Source organism: Neofelis nebulosa, chromosome 6 (genome assembly GCF_028018385.1).
Source record: "Neofelis nebulosa isolate mNeoNeb1 chromosome 6, mNeoNeb1.pri, whole genome shotgun sequence".
Taxonomy (NCBI): domain Eukaryota; kingdom Metazoa; phylum Chordata; class Mammalia; order Carnivora; family Felidae; genus Neofelis; species Neofelis nebulosa.
The window spans coordinates 21,175,044-21,189,988 of NC_080787.1; the positions used below are offsets into that span (position 1 = coordinate 21,175,044).

Genomic DNA, 14,945 nt, shown 5'->3' on the forward strand with positions numbered 1-14,945 from the left:
GTTATTCACTTTGCTGCTTTACAAAATTGCAAATACATCTGCAACACTTCAGGTATGGATGCTAGGCGTATTTGCAGGTACCTCTGTGCACATGCAGATACGGTGTTCCTGACTGTCAACAAACACATTCACCTTTGCTTGCATTTCAGCTTACCGCGTCGGCCACATAAAAAAAAGCAAGCACACATTCTTAACGCTAAACCAGAGGAAAGGCCATGTAGCAATCACAAGTCTACCTTTCTCAGCATCGTTCACTCGGGCAACAAAAACTTTAAAAAATTAGAAGCTCAGGATCTAAGATGCCATACTTTCTTTTTTTTTTTTTAATTTTTTTTCCAACGTTTTTTATTTATTTTTGGGACAGAGAGAGACAGAGCATGAACGGGGGAGGGGCAGAGAGAGAGGGAGACACAGAATCGGAAACAGGCTCCAGGCTCCGAGCCATCAGCCCAGAGCCTGACGCGGGGCTCGAACTCACGGACCGCGAGATCGTGACCTGGCTGAAGTCGGACGCTTAACAGACTGCGCCACCCAGGCGTCCCAGATGCCATACTTTCTATTCACAATTAAGGGTTAAACTAACCATCGGTGGCATTAGCTAAGAAGACCTTGGAATAAGACCCTCTGGAGACAGCATCGTGGGGGACAAGGAGGCTCCGGCTCAGACTGATCCACTCCGGACCTCATGCCAAACAGAACCCGACCGATAGACCTGGATCTAAAACACCCACATCCCGCAAACCTGCACGGGCTCGGGCCATTCTCCTTTAACGCGTGCCTGAAACCGCGGAGTCCAACTAAGAGCACCAGCAGCGCCCTGGCCCTCTACAGCCCCCCTGGTCCCCGCAGCCGCCGCAGCCGCCGGGGGGCGAGGGGGGGCAGCGGCCAGAGGCGGGCGGCGGGTCCGCGCCTAGTCTCTGCGAACGTTGGGCCATCCCACGAGGCGGGCGCCGGCTGGGCCTGCAAATCGCCGCCCGCCCGGCAGGGGGCGCCGCGGCGGCGAGGGCGGAGCCGGGCGCCCGGGAGGGGGCGCGCGAGGCCGCCCGGGTCTCCGTCTCGCTTGCCCCCGCCCCGCCCCCGCCCCGCCCCCGCCGCCCTCCTCGCGCCGCGGCCCGCGAGGCCCCGGCGAGGGGAGGGGCGGGGAGCGGCGGGCGCCCGAAACGGCCCTGGAGCTCGGAGCGCCGCGCGGGAGCAGCGCGAGCCCGAGGGGGCGGGGAGGCGGGCGGGCGTGCGCGCGCCGGGCGTGGGTGTGGGCGTGGGTAAGTAGAGCGGGCGCGGCGGCAGCGCGGGGCAGAGGGACGCCGGCTACCCTGGACAGCGCATCGCCGCCCGCCGGGGTCGCCGCGCCGCAGCCGCCGCCGCCGCGGATCATGGTGAGTGGGCGCCGCGCGCAGCCGGCGCCCTTCTCCTTTCTCTCCTCGACCAACGCACTGGGCGGGAAGGGGCCGGGCGGGCGGCGGCGCGGGAGCTGCGGGTTCGACCGCTGGAACCCGTCGCGCCGGGCGGGCCTGGGGAGGGGGCGGTGAACGTTTGGGTTGGGGGCGCGCGGGCCGGGTCGAGGCCGCGGTCTCGGGATCTTTGTCCGGGGCCGCGGTCCCGCCCCGGCACCTCGAGGCGCCCGCTCGCGTCCAGCCCCCTGTTGCAAGCACGCGGCCGGCCGGGCGCCGGGGATGCCCGACGAAACCGCCCCCCGCTCCCGCGGCGGCCATTCCCGCTCGTCCCCCGGACCCTGCTTTCCCCCGGCCTTCGACCCCTGGAGTGGGGGACGGCCTTTCTCTCGCGCGGTGCCGACCCTGCCTCAGGAAATTCTGGGGTTTTGTCTCTAACGGTTGAATCCGTCCCTCCTCTCCTCCCTGCACCGTGCCTGCAATCCCGGGGGTGTGTCTGCGTGCTTGCCCCGGCCTCCCTGGGGTTGCATCGCGGAGTCGGGGAGGTTTCCTTTTGTAAACGGGGATGGGGGGGTGGGGTGGCGGGGGGTCCTGGTGTGTCTTTTCCGACAACTACTCTCGTTCCCGGTTTCCCAGGCCAGTACTTGACTCTGAATTCTTAACGCTTTCTGCTGGCCATTAAGCTCTGTTCCTGGACAGAGAGGGGTGCATGTGTCCGTGTGTGTCCCCGTGCCTCCGTATCCCATGAACTGCCTGAGAGTTTTGGCAGAAGAACCTGTTTCTGGGACTACAAAAAGAGAAAGTGATGTGGTTTCCATATGGTTTCTTCTCCACTACCGGGCATGTTAAAATATGCTAATCTCCTTTCTTTTCCCCACTCCAGCTGACACTGATCAGTCCTAGATTTTGCTCTCTCTATCCTCTCAGGCGCACACCATCTACTTTATTATACGTGAAGCCTTCTCTGGCCACTCTGTCTAAAATTTCGGTCTTTCCTACCCCAGCCATCACAGTTCATATTACCCTTTTTGCTTCATTTTTTTTTTCTTTTCGTCATGTATTATTTAACACACTCTTGTTTACCTTGTTTACTGAACGTGTTCCCCACTAGAATGTGTCAGCGCAGAGATTTTTGTCCTTTTGTTCACTGCTGTATTTCTAGTACCTAAGCGGTGCCTGGCACATAGTGTGTGTTCGGTACATCGAAGAGGAAATTAACCCAATAAAACAGTATGCTAATGGTGATGTACAAAAGGGAAGCGGCAAGGCAGTTACAAGGATTATCCAGTTGACGCTTGTAATGATGAGAATCTCAAGGGAAGTTTGAGAGGAGGGGTACTCTTGGAAAGGAGGGACTCAGCGTGGTGACCCTCAATGATGAAAATATAGCTGGCCGTCTCAATACCTGGGTCTATCACTTCATGCTCTTAACACCTTTGCACTGGGAAGGACAAAGCATTTTTAGTGCTAGCAGGCTCTCTCCTTGGGGGCCTGAGCCTTTGTTACAAATTATTATGAATTGTAATGAGTAAGGACCCAAGTCCAAGGATATCGCCTTAATTGGATGGAAGAGTCATGGGAATTAATCTAAAAGAACCGAAATAAAGGGCTAGCTGTTACAAACACTACCCTATACTACTGTGATACTACCTTTATAGGAAAGTGTTTTTCAGAAACTTTGGGTTTTCAGAGATCTTTTTATATATATGTCCACGTACAAGTCCTCACACTTCAAAAAAAAAAAAAATGATGCTGTGAGTGGGAAGGTTTCCGGGGGGGGGGGGTTAAATTCAAAAATAAACTAGTAGGTCCGTTCAGAAGGATACTGTTTTGGATCTAAGTCCAACATGAACAGCCTATCACGAGGTCTGCTAATTAATCTTATTCCAAAGCAAATATTTTTCCTTCAAATTCCTTTTGTTTTCCCATTTCTATAATGTAAATGGATAGCAATCCTTTGTTTTAAGCCTGGATACATGTGTTTTTACAATCTGAGCCAAACTGCGTAGTAAAATTTACATGGGCAAGTTCCTGAAAATGATGTGATTATTATAGCCATCACTGTTCAAGTTTAGCGGTTCTATAATTGCTGTCTTGGCCAGATAGGTAGTAAAAAGTAAAGATGTAAAGGAAGGAATAAGTCTGTCTTTGAAATTAAATCCAACCACCAACCATACATGAAAGACCCCTCATTCTTTTGATCCCAATTTATATTTCTAGGAGATTTTATGCAATGATTCCAGTAAAAAAATCAAGCCGTTTTTTTTTTTCTTTCTATTCCTCAAAGGATAGCATTTTCAAGGCATAGAAATTATCCTGTTGGGTAAGCTAAATTTTTGTTCCTTCAACAAACGGTTGAAATTTAATCCAGCTCCCTTAAAAAAACATTTTTTTTTTTTTAATTGTATAACTCATCCCTTCAAAACATTGTAATCACCGTTGGGGAGGGTCAGATACTCCACAGGGTGTTTAAAATATAAGTGGCTCCATATCCTATATTTAGTTATATTCAGAAAACAGGGCCCTTCTGTTGAGGGTCGTGCCCAGGATCATCTCCCTTGGACAATGTACCATCTAACTTGAAAGTTTTGGATTTTTAGGAGTAGATGTTGACAAGAGGCAAGAGTTTGCACCAGTAATCTCTTATTGCAGCTAAACAGGGTGAAAATATGCCAACATGAGTACCTCGGCAAAATTCTGAAGTTAAAAATTTTTACACATTTGTATTTTTCCTTTATCGAATTGGGACATCACTGGTATGTCGCTGACTCCTGACAATGGACCATTCTAATAAATTGTTAGTTTCAACATGACCATTTAAAATCTAACAATTTAAGAGTTGCAAAGTATAAATTGTTCTGGAATTCGTGTGGCAATTTAGACCTTGAGATCTGGGGTCAGTCAAGGATTTGAACTCCCAACACCAAGATTTCACTGTGTGACCTTAGGCAGATTAGCTTCTTCAGAACTTAGTGTTTTTTTCTTTTGTTTTGTTTTTGTTTTTTTGTAAAAAAAAAAAAAGAAAAGAAGAAGAATGATATCATTTCATAAGGTTGTTGGGAGGAACAAATGAGATAACACATTAAATGTGGCTAGTGTAGTTCTTCGAGTGTTCAGAAAATATTATCTTTTATAATGACATGCGTTCTTTCTCCCCTATCTGACTGTTTCTGGTTGAAAGACCTCAGAATAATGTCTGTGATTCACCTCAGGGTTCTTGTCCCCTTACGTGATTCTGAAACGTATCTAGTATTGCTCTATATCAGCACTGTCCAGTAGAAATATGCAAACTGCATATGCAATTTTAAATTTTCTCATAGTCACACTAAAAAAGTAAAACTGTGAAATTAATTTTAGTAATATATTTTATTTATGGGGTGCCTGGATGTCTCAGTTGGTTAAGCGTCTTACTTCAGCTCAAGTCATAATCTCACGGTTCATGAGTTTGAGCCCTGCATCAGAGACTCTGCTGTCAGCACAGAGCCTGCTTTGGACCCTCTGTCTCTCTCTCTCTCTCTCTCTCTCTCTCTCTCTCTGCCCCTTCCCCACTGGTTCTCTCTCAGAATAAATGAGTAAACTTAAAAAATATATATTTTGTTAACCTAATTCATGCAAATATTATTTCAACATGTAATCATGTAAAAAAAATTTGGATACTTTACATTCTTTTTTTTTTTTCCCCCCCACATGGAATCTTCAAAATCTGGTTGTGTGTTTTATGCCGACAGCACGTTCAGTTCAGGCTAGCCACAATTTCAAGTGCTGGTTTGCCACATGTGGTTAGAAGCTACTGTGCAGACAAAACAGCCCCAAATGATACTCATCTTCCAAATTTCCCTCTTAACCTGCCGGACCCTCCCCGCTCCTGAGAATCGCACTGCCACCTTAAACCTCGTGTTACTAAAAGTCAGCTACTCGTCTTTCACCCTGTCCTCTCTGTTCCCTTCGGCTGTTAGTAATTCCACCAGCTCTCAAGTCTACTCTGTCTGAAATCTGATTCTCACTCTCCTTCTTGTATTGTTTCGTGTAGAATCTCACATTTTTACTTGAAAATATCTTTATGTCTCCTCTCTTCTCCAACCCCCTATCCACTAGTCTTGCCTTTTTTTTTTTTTTTTTTTTTTTAACAGGTTTCCTCCTTTGTGGTCCCTTAGTTTTTAACCTTTTTCCTTGAGGTCCATTATTTCAAGGCCAGAGGCCTCATTTTCAGTTAGTAGCTGAAAGGTAGGGGGGGCTCTAGGGACTCCCGGGTGGCTCAGTCGGTTAAGCATCCGACTTTGGCTCAGGTCATGATCTCGCGGTCCGTGGGTTCGAGCCCCGTGTCGGGCTCTGTGCTGACAGCTTGGAGCCTGCTTCGGATTCTATGTCTCCGTCTCTCTCTGCCCCTCCCCCACTCATGCTCTCTCTCCCCATCTCTCAAAAATGAATAAACATTAAAATAAAATAAAAGGTGGGGGGCTCTAGCCCTAATATATTTCCAAGGCTTCCCTCTTGCCTTCCTGTGCTGTGCTCCCATTCCTTGTGCCTCCTTCCTGCCTCTGGAGAGAGGTAAGTTCTCTACTGCCCAGGACCGCCCAGGCGCTGGGCTTCACATTCTTCCATTCTCTTATTCCTGGGTTTCGCACCATTATCAAATATCCAAAGATACATAATTCCTTTACCTGAAAATCTGTTATTGAAATGACCCACCTATGGAAAGATGCACAGATAAAGGAAGGAGAAAAATCAACCATGGGAAGGGACAGTGAAATTATTCTTTGAGCTTTAGCTACCTTTCAAGAAATATCAGTGGACCCAATGAATGATAATAATAACAACAACCACAGCAGTGGTGACACCTTACATTTATTCGGGGCTTTGCAGGAAACAGAACACTTTCCTCTAGCCTGGTGAACAAAGGTACGAGACAGAAGAAGAGCACTGGACCGAGAGTCAAGAAACCTGGTTTCTTTCTAGTCCTGGCTTTGTTATTGACTAGCTCTGTTCCCTTAATCGCACCACTCTGAGACACTGTTTACTCACCTGCAAAATGGGGTATTCTTTTTTTCACGAGATTGTTTTGGCAGAATCAGTGGAGCCTCTACACTGGCTCTTCCCGCTGGCTGGCTGGCTGGATCTTTCTGCCAGAGAGCTGTGTGGCTGTCTTCTGAATACCTTCTTCTTCTTCTTCTTTTTTTTTTTTTTTTTTGTATAATTTTTTTTTCTTAACTGTTGAGAGAAAACAGATCTTAGGATCAAAATAGTCTTGGGAAACAGAGAAGTTTTCTCTCTCTCTCTCGCTCTGTTTTGTTTTTTTTTTTTTGAAGTATAGCTGATACACAAGGCAATATTAATTTCAGGTGTACGACTTAGTGATTCAACAAACCTGTACGTTATGCTGTGCTCACCATAAGCATAGCTACCGTCTGTCATCATGCAACAGTAGCACACTCTCATTGACCATATATATTCAGCATGCTGTACCTTTCATCCCTGTGACTTATTTATCCCATAATTGGAGGCCTATGTCTCCCACTCGCTTTTACCCATTTTGCCCATCCCCTGTGCTCCATCCCTCTGGCTATCGCCAGTTCTCTGCATTTATGGGTCAGTTTCTGCTTTTCTTTGTTCATTTGCTTTGTGTTTTTTTTTTTTATTCCACATACACATGAAATCATGTGGTATTTGTATTTCTCTGTCACACTTATTTCACTTAGCGTAACATTCTAGGTCCTACAATGTTGTCACAAATGACAAAATCTCGTTTTTTTTTATGACTGAGTAATATTCTGTTGTGTATTTATACACATTATCTTCTTTATCTGCATATCTACTGCTGGACACTTGAGTTGCTCCCATATTTTGACTATTATAAATAACGTTGTAGTTAAAAAAAAAAGGCGCATATATCTTTTTGAATTAGTGTTTTCGTTTCCTTTGGGTATGTACCCAGTAGTGAAGTCAGTGGATCATATGGTAGTTCTATTTTTTATTGTTTGAGGAACCTCCATACTGTTTTCCACAGTGGCCACACCAGCTGGCATTCCCAACAGCAGTGCAAGAGGGTTCCTTTTCCTCCACTTGCTTTCCAACACTTGTTATTTCTTGTCTCTTTGATCCTAGCCATTCTGGCAGGCGTAAGATGATAGCTCATTGTGGTCTTGATTTGATTAGTGATGTTGAGCATATTTTCATGTGTCCTGGCCAGCTGTCTGTCTTCTTTGGAAAAATTTCTTTTCAGGTAGGTCCTCTGCCCATTTTCTAATTGGATTATTTGGGGGGGGGGGGGGTTCTTGGTGTTGAATTTTATGTTATTTATATACCATTTGCAAATGTCTTCTATTCAGCAGGTTGCCTTTTTGTTGTGTTGATAGTTTCCTTCACTGTGCAGAAGCTTTTTATTTATATAGTGTTTTTTTGCCTTTGTTTCCCTTGTCTGAGGAGACAGATCTAGAACAATATTACTAAGGCCGATGTCAAAGAAATTACTGCCTATATTTTCTTTTAGGAATTTTATGGTTTGGGGTCTCCCATTCAGGTCTTTAATCCATTTTGAGTTTCTTTTTGTGTATGGTGTGAGAAAGTGGTCCGGCCTCATTCTTTTGCATGGAGCTGTTCAGTTTTCCTAGCACCATTAATTGAAAAGATGGTCTTTCCCCACTGTATATTCTTGCCTCTTTTGTCATAGGCTAATTAACCAACATAAGCATGAATTCATTTCTGGGGTTTCTGCTCTGTTCCATTGGTCTGTGTCTGTTTTTGTTCCAGTACCATACTCTTTTGATTCCTGTAGCTTTGTAGTATATTTTGAAATTGGATTGTGATACCTCCAGCTTTGTTCTTTCTCAAGATTGCTTTGGCTGTTGAAGGTCTTCTGTGGTTCCATAGCAACTTTAGGATTATTTGTTCTGAGATGTGTGAAAATGCTGTTGTATTTCAGTTTCAATGTTGGTGGCATTGAATCTGTAGATTACTTTGGGTAGTATAGACATTTTCACAATATTATTCCTCCAGTCCATGAGAATGGTATATCTTTTCATTTGTTTGTGGTGTCTTCAATTTCTTTTATCAGTGTTTTATACTTTACAGAGCATAGGTCTTTCACTTCCTTGATAAAGTTTATTCCTAAGTATTCTTTTTGGTGCAGTTACAAATGGAACTGTTTTCACAGTTTCTCTTTCTGCTTTGTTATTAGGATATAGAAACGCAACAGACTTCTGCATGTTAATTTTATGTCTTGCAATCTTACAGAATTCACTTATTCTAATTGTGTTGTGGTGAAGTCTTCAGGGTTATCTATAGATAGTATCCTGTCATCTACAACTAGTTTTCCTTCGTCCTTACCATTTGGATACCATTTATTTTGGTTCGTTGTGTGATTGCTGTGGCTGTGACTTCCAGTATTATGTTGAAGAAAAGTGGTGAGAGTGGACATTCTTGTCTTAATCCTGATCTTAGAGGAAAAGCTTTCTGTTCTTCCACCAATGAGTATGATATTAGCTCTGGTTTGTCATATATGGCCTTTATGATGTTAAGGTATATTCCCTCTAAGCACACTTTGTCGAACATTTTTATCACAACTGGATGTTAAATTTTGTCAGATGCTTTTTTGCATCTATCAACGTGATCATATGATTATTATCCTTAGTTTTGTTAATGTGGTATATCCTGTTGACTGATTTGCAGACGTTGACCATCCTTGCTCCCTGTAATAAATCCCACTTGATCATGGTGATCCTTTTAACGTGATGTTGGAATTGGTTTGCTAATATTTTATTGGGGATTTTTGCATCTATGTTCATTAGGTATATTGGCCTATAGTTTTCTTTCTTTCTTTTTTTCTTTTTTCTTTTTCTTTTCTTTTTTTTTTTTTTTTTTTTTGGTAGTGTGTGGTTTTGGTATCACAGTAATGCTGACCTCATAGAATGTATTTGGAAGCTTCCTTCCTCTTCTGTTTTTGGAATAGTTTGAGAATTGATGATAACTCTTCTTTAAATGTATGGTAGAATTCACTTGTGAATCCCTCTGGTCCTAGACTTTTGTTTACTGGAAGTTTTTTGATTACTGATTGAATTTTGTTACTAGTAATTGGTCTGTTCAGATTTTCCATTTCTCCCTGACTCACTTTTGGAAGATTGTACATTTCTAAGAATTTACCCATATCTTCTAGGTTGTCCAGTTTGTTGGCGTATAATTTTTCATAGTAATCTTTCATAATCTTCTGCATTTCTGTGGTGTTGGCTGTTACATCTCTTTCATTTCTGATGTTATTTATTTGGGTCCTCTCTTTGTTTCTTGATGAGTTTGGCTAAAGGTTTATAAATTTTGTTTATCTTTCTAAAGACCCAATTTTTGGTTTCATTGATCTTTTCTTTCCCCCTCTTCTGCCACCCCTCTTGTTATATTGATCCCTTTATCATTATGTAATGCCAGTCTTTGTTTGTTACCATCTCTGTTTTAAAGTCTGTTTTGTCTGATATAAGTATTGCTAGTTTGGCTTTTTTTTCCTTCCTTTGCATGAAATATCTTTTCCTATCCCTTCACTTTCAATCTGTATGTGTCTTTAGATCTGAAGTGGGCAGCATATATGAATCATTTTTTTTTCAATCATCCCACATCTTTTTTTTTTTAATGTTTATTTTTGCTAGAGAGAGAGAGAGAGAGAGCAAGCGAGCAGGGAGAGGCAGAGAGAGAGGGAGACACAGAATCCAAAGGAGGTTCCAGACTCTGAGCTGTCAGCACAGAGCCTGACGCAGGGCTCGAACTCATGGACTGTGAGATCATGACCTGAGCCAAAATAGGACACATAACTGACTGAGCCACCCAGCCCGCCCCCCACCATCCTACATCTTTTGATTAGAGCATTTAGACCATTTACATTTAAAATAATTATTGATAGGGGCGCTTGGGTGGCTCAGTCGGTGAAGGGTCCGACTTCAGCTCGGGTCATGATCTCGAGGTCTGGGGGTTCGAGCGTTGCATTGGGCTCCGTGCTGACGGCTCAGAGCCTAGAGCCTGCTTCAGATTCTGTCTCCCTCTCTCTGCTCCTCTCCTGCTTGCACTCTGTCTCTCTCACTCTCTCTCAAAAATAAGTAAACATTAAAAAAATAAATAAAAATAAAGTAATTATTGATAGATATATACTTCCTCCCATTTGTTAATTGTTATCTGGGATTTTTTTTCTTTTATAGTTCTCTGTTCTTTTCTTTCTTTCTTTTTTTTTTTTTTTTCCTGCTCTCTTTCCTTGTGCTTGAGGACTTTCTTTAGTGTTATGTTTGGTTCTCTTTCTCTCTTTTTTTAAACGCATTTATTATAGGTTTTTGGTTTGTGCTTTCCATGAGGTTCATAATAACATTTTAAATATATGGCAGTCTATATTAAGTTGATGGTCACTTAAATTCACACACATTATAAGGAAACTATTTTTACTCCTGCATCACGTTTTACGTATTTGTTGTCATATTTTACATCTTTCTATTTTACGAGTTCCCTTAACTAATTTTTAATATATAATTGACTTTGCTGCTTTTGTTCTGTTATATGCATAGTAGCTCTATAAGTGATTGTTTATTTTCTTTACTGTGTGTTTGCCTTTCCTTATGAAATTTTGTCTTTTCATAATTTTCTAATTTTGAAAAGTTCCTAATTTTCTTAATTATGACTGTTTCTTCTTCACTTAATGAAGTCCCTGTAACATTTCCTGTAAGGCCAGTTTAGCGGCGATGACTCCTTTAACTTTTGTTTGTTTGGGAAACTGTCTGTCGTTCCTTCTATTCTGGATGATAATCTTGGTGCTGGGTAGAGCATCAAGCATTTTCCTTTTAAGCACCTTAAATATATCATTCCACTCCCTTCTGGCCTGCAAAGCTTCTGCTGAAAAATCAGCTGACAGCCTCCTGAGATTTACCATGAACATATGTGATTAGTTTCTCCTTTCTTGCTGCTTTCAAAATTCTCTCTTTGTAATCTTTAACATTTTAGTTATTATGTACCATGGTGTGGGCCTCCTTTGTTCATCTTCTTTGAAACTTTTTGTGCTTCTTGAACCTAGAAGTCTGTTTCTTTCACTAGGTTAGTGACGTGTTCAGCGATTACTGCTTTAAATATGATTTCTGCCACTTTCTCTCTTTTCCTTCTGGGACACATATAATGAAAATGTTCCTTTCCTTGGTGTTGTCCAAGAAATCCTTTAACCTATCCTCCTTTTATTATTCTTTTTGATTTTTGCTGTTCAGCTTGGGTGCTTTCTTTCCGTTACCCTGTCTTCCAGATTGCTGATCTGTTCTTCTGCATCCTCTAATCTATTGTTGATTCCCTTTAGTGTATTTTTCATTTCAGTTATTGCTTAATAACCTTCTTAATTAGACCTACCCTAACCACTCTATTTAAAACTAAAACCTGCCCTGCCATATTCACACCTGCCTGATCCCCTTACACTGCTGTATTTTTTCATAGTACTTACAATCTAATGACTACTCATTTATATAGCACTTTGTACATCTTACTAGTTTACTTATCATGTGAAATGATTTTTGTCCCTTCATGTCCCGCTTTGTTTACAAGCTTCATGAAGGCAGATTTTTGTTTGCCTTGCTCAGTAAAGCATCTCAAGCATCTAGGCTAATGCCTGACCTATAGTAAATGCTAAACAGTTGTTTGCTGATAAAGTGAAGGCCGGTTGTGCTGGTTCCCAGTGCAGTGCTCTTTTCTCATCAGTCTGCTTTGCAAACATACCCACAGTACAGTTCTTTTAAAGACTAGTATCTCTTAATGCATTCACAATGTTTTATCACATTTTAGCTTAGGCATGTTTTAGTAATGTAGCTGTTTTATCCATGCACATATGTTTGTGTAACCTTTCAGTGAATAATGCATCTGTATTCCTACAACTATATTTATACTTCACAATCATTGTATTTGTGGAAGGGGTCAGGTTATGTCCTTTTTAAGTAATGAAATGTATAATTTTATTATAAATACTTATTGAAATTGAAATGTGTATCCATTTCTATAGTTACATTTGCTTGTTACAATATAATTTGTCGATGAGGCTAGATTATGTTGTTATCTTTACATAATGAAATCTAGAACAGTGTTAAATTCTTACCGAAATTTTAAAAAAATGAATATCCTAATAGTAGTATAAACAAACCTATGATTTGTGAATTTACTGAGTAATTATTTTGGTTTTTACATATATGTTGTCTTTTCTGGCTTTAGTCACTTAAATACGCTATAAACATGGTAATATTGTTTTACATTTATTAATCAGTTAATGTGTGTACAACTGCATTAAAAAACATGTATCTTTTTTGAAGTCTTATAAACAACTTTTGAGAGAGGCAAGTCCTGTATCAGTAGACCTACTTTATAGGTGAGGAAATTGAGTTTCAAAAAAAGATAAGTGATTTATTCAAAGTCACATACTAGAGGTAGCAAAACCAGGTATAAACCTTCTGATTCCAAAAATATAACCTATTGTATTCCATATAGATTTATCCATGAGCCAGTGTAAATGTACTTTTCTCATATAAATCTGATGAAAGCAATAGTACTTTTTACCATTATCGTAGGTGACAATAGGAAAATCAGAATGACTTCCCCATGTAGTTTCTTCCCCATTAATTATAAGAATAGATGGATGGATAGATAGGTAAATATATGTTTGTATTTATGTACATAATATTTGTATTTACATATTACATAGATCCTAGGTATGTACTTACATATATACACACATATATACACAAATATGTAAAACCTAAAGATCCATTTCAAATATGTGGAAAGTGGAGCCAGCAAGGGAAAGTGTTTTTGTAAATGGAAGTGATTATGGACAACGTATGTACATATACATACTCTACAAGTGTAATCTTTTAGTATAATAAATAGGACACTCATAGTAGACAATTAAGTAATAAATATTCAACTAAATAAAGTGGTTGCTGTTTTTAAATAGAATGACTTCAGTATTAAGACATTGATCAGAGAGACGAGTGGTAGCTTTGCACATAAGTTTTGTTTCATAATGACAGTTTATCATTTGAGTTGACTTGCAATACTTAAAGACTTAAGTTATTGATTTTTCCATATTGCTGAGCAGAATTTGGTTAATAGAATCTTTGAGTTTAACAGCTTTTAAGGCCACTTGGGGACCCTGAGTCTTTTAGTAGGGTCCAAGGTTTATTGACTGTTAAGTTACACTGAAGTTAGATAGAGTTAGTTAGAGTCAGATTAAAAATTAACTCAAACCTTTAAAGAAGAAAACAGAAGTTGTCCATAATGCAAAAATAAAATTAGGTCATTTTCATTTTTTCCGGAAAAAGTTCTGATCAGCTTATTTTCTTTGCCTATGAGAGGTCTGTGCAGTATTCCCCAAGACATGGCAGGACAAAGAAGGAGCCTATACTTTGACCTTTTCTGCTCTCATTCCAGGGGCTTTCCTTAAATTGTTACAGGGAAGATTCATTCTCTTGGAGCCAGCAGCTTCCTTGATTTGGGGAATTGCATATTTTGTGACCATTTTAATGTCAGGAGTGCAGTTATGCTTAAGGAGGGTGCGCTGGGCTGTCAGAAAATACTCGGTTCCACTTCTAGGACATCCCAGTCAAGATTGTCCTTAGAGGCCAGTTCACATCCCTTTCTCCATGGGCTAGGGAATTGTTACCTCTTTGAATGTTTCAGGATAAGCATTCCCCCCTTACCCTTGGTGTTTTCTGTACTCAGACTCCTAAAAAGAAATGGCATGAGCTGCAACTTTTTTTGAGATTTAACTGCCTGAAGTCCGTTTCAAGCTCACCAGTGCAAAGCAGCCATACTAGTTAAAAAAAGAATAAAAATAGTCTCAGCCTACATCAGGGCTAACTTCTTTATTGAGCCAAGAATGTGATCAGGACCAGGAGGTGGTTGGTAATTGAGGAGCCAAAATCATCGGGATTGATAAGGCTGAAGCCAAGGTTTTGTCTGTGACACCAGAGAACTCAGATGAGTCAATTCAGTGAGAGGAGAAAAAATTAAACCAGTTGTCTGGGAAGTGACATGGGTAGATGGGGGCCAGAACTTGGGAATTTAGACAGGTGTTTAAATGCACATTCCCATACTGGATGAAGCCATACCCACTGAATTAGAATCTGAGCGAGGGGCTTTGGAATCTGCATTCCAGGAATCGAGTCCATGTAAATCTGGAATCTGGTATTCTAGGGGATCAGAGGAATGAACTAACAAACATATTTAGCATATGGTTCATGAAGGGATTGAGATCGACACTGGATCTTGACTAGGTTAGATTTTGATATATAAGAAAAAGGGTGAATGTAGAATCAAGCAGAACATTCCATTTAGGGGAGATGACTGGGTAAGGATCCACAGAGCAATAACAGATATATTTGAGAAATACTCTACTGTGAGCAATTTACAGACAGGGCCTTATATCCTCGCAGAGCCTAGCTTACATTAGATGCTCACTAAATGTCTTTTGAATCGTGAAGGCTGTGGACCAACAGAATTATGAGATGGGTCAAGTCAGATTTTTGAGGAGTCTTGAATCTAAGAAGTTCCTTCTAGATTTTGTAAATGAAG

General features: G+C 41.4%; 1 protein-coding gene across 1 annotated transcript in view; it reads left to right on the top strand.

Moving 5' to 3' along the window:
- The first annotated feature begins 1,136 nt into the window (after nucleotides 1-1,136).
- Nucleotides 1,137-14,945, top strand: part of ELOVL2 (ELOVL fatty acid elongase 2) — a 64,057-nt gene continuing 50,248 nt past the window's right edge. The window contains exon 1 of the mRNA XM_058733010.1: nucleotides 1,137-1,373. Within this exon, the coding sequence (XP_058588993.1) occupies nucleotides 1,371-1,373 (3 nt within the window). The 5' untranslated portion in view covers nucleotides 1,137-1,370. The remainder of the gene's footprint in view (nucleotides 1,374-14,945) is intronic.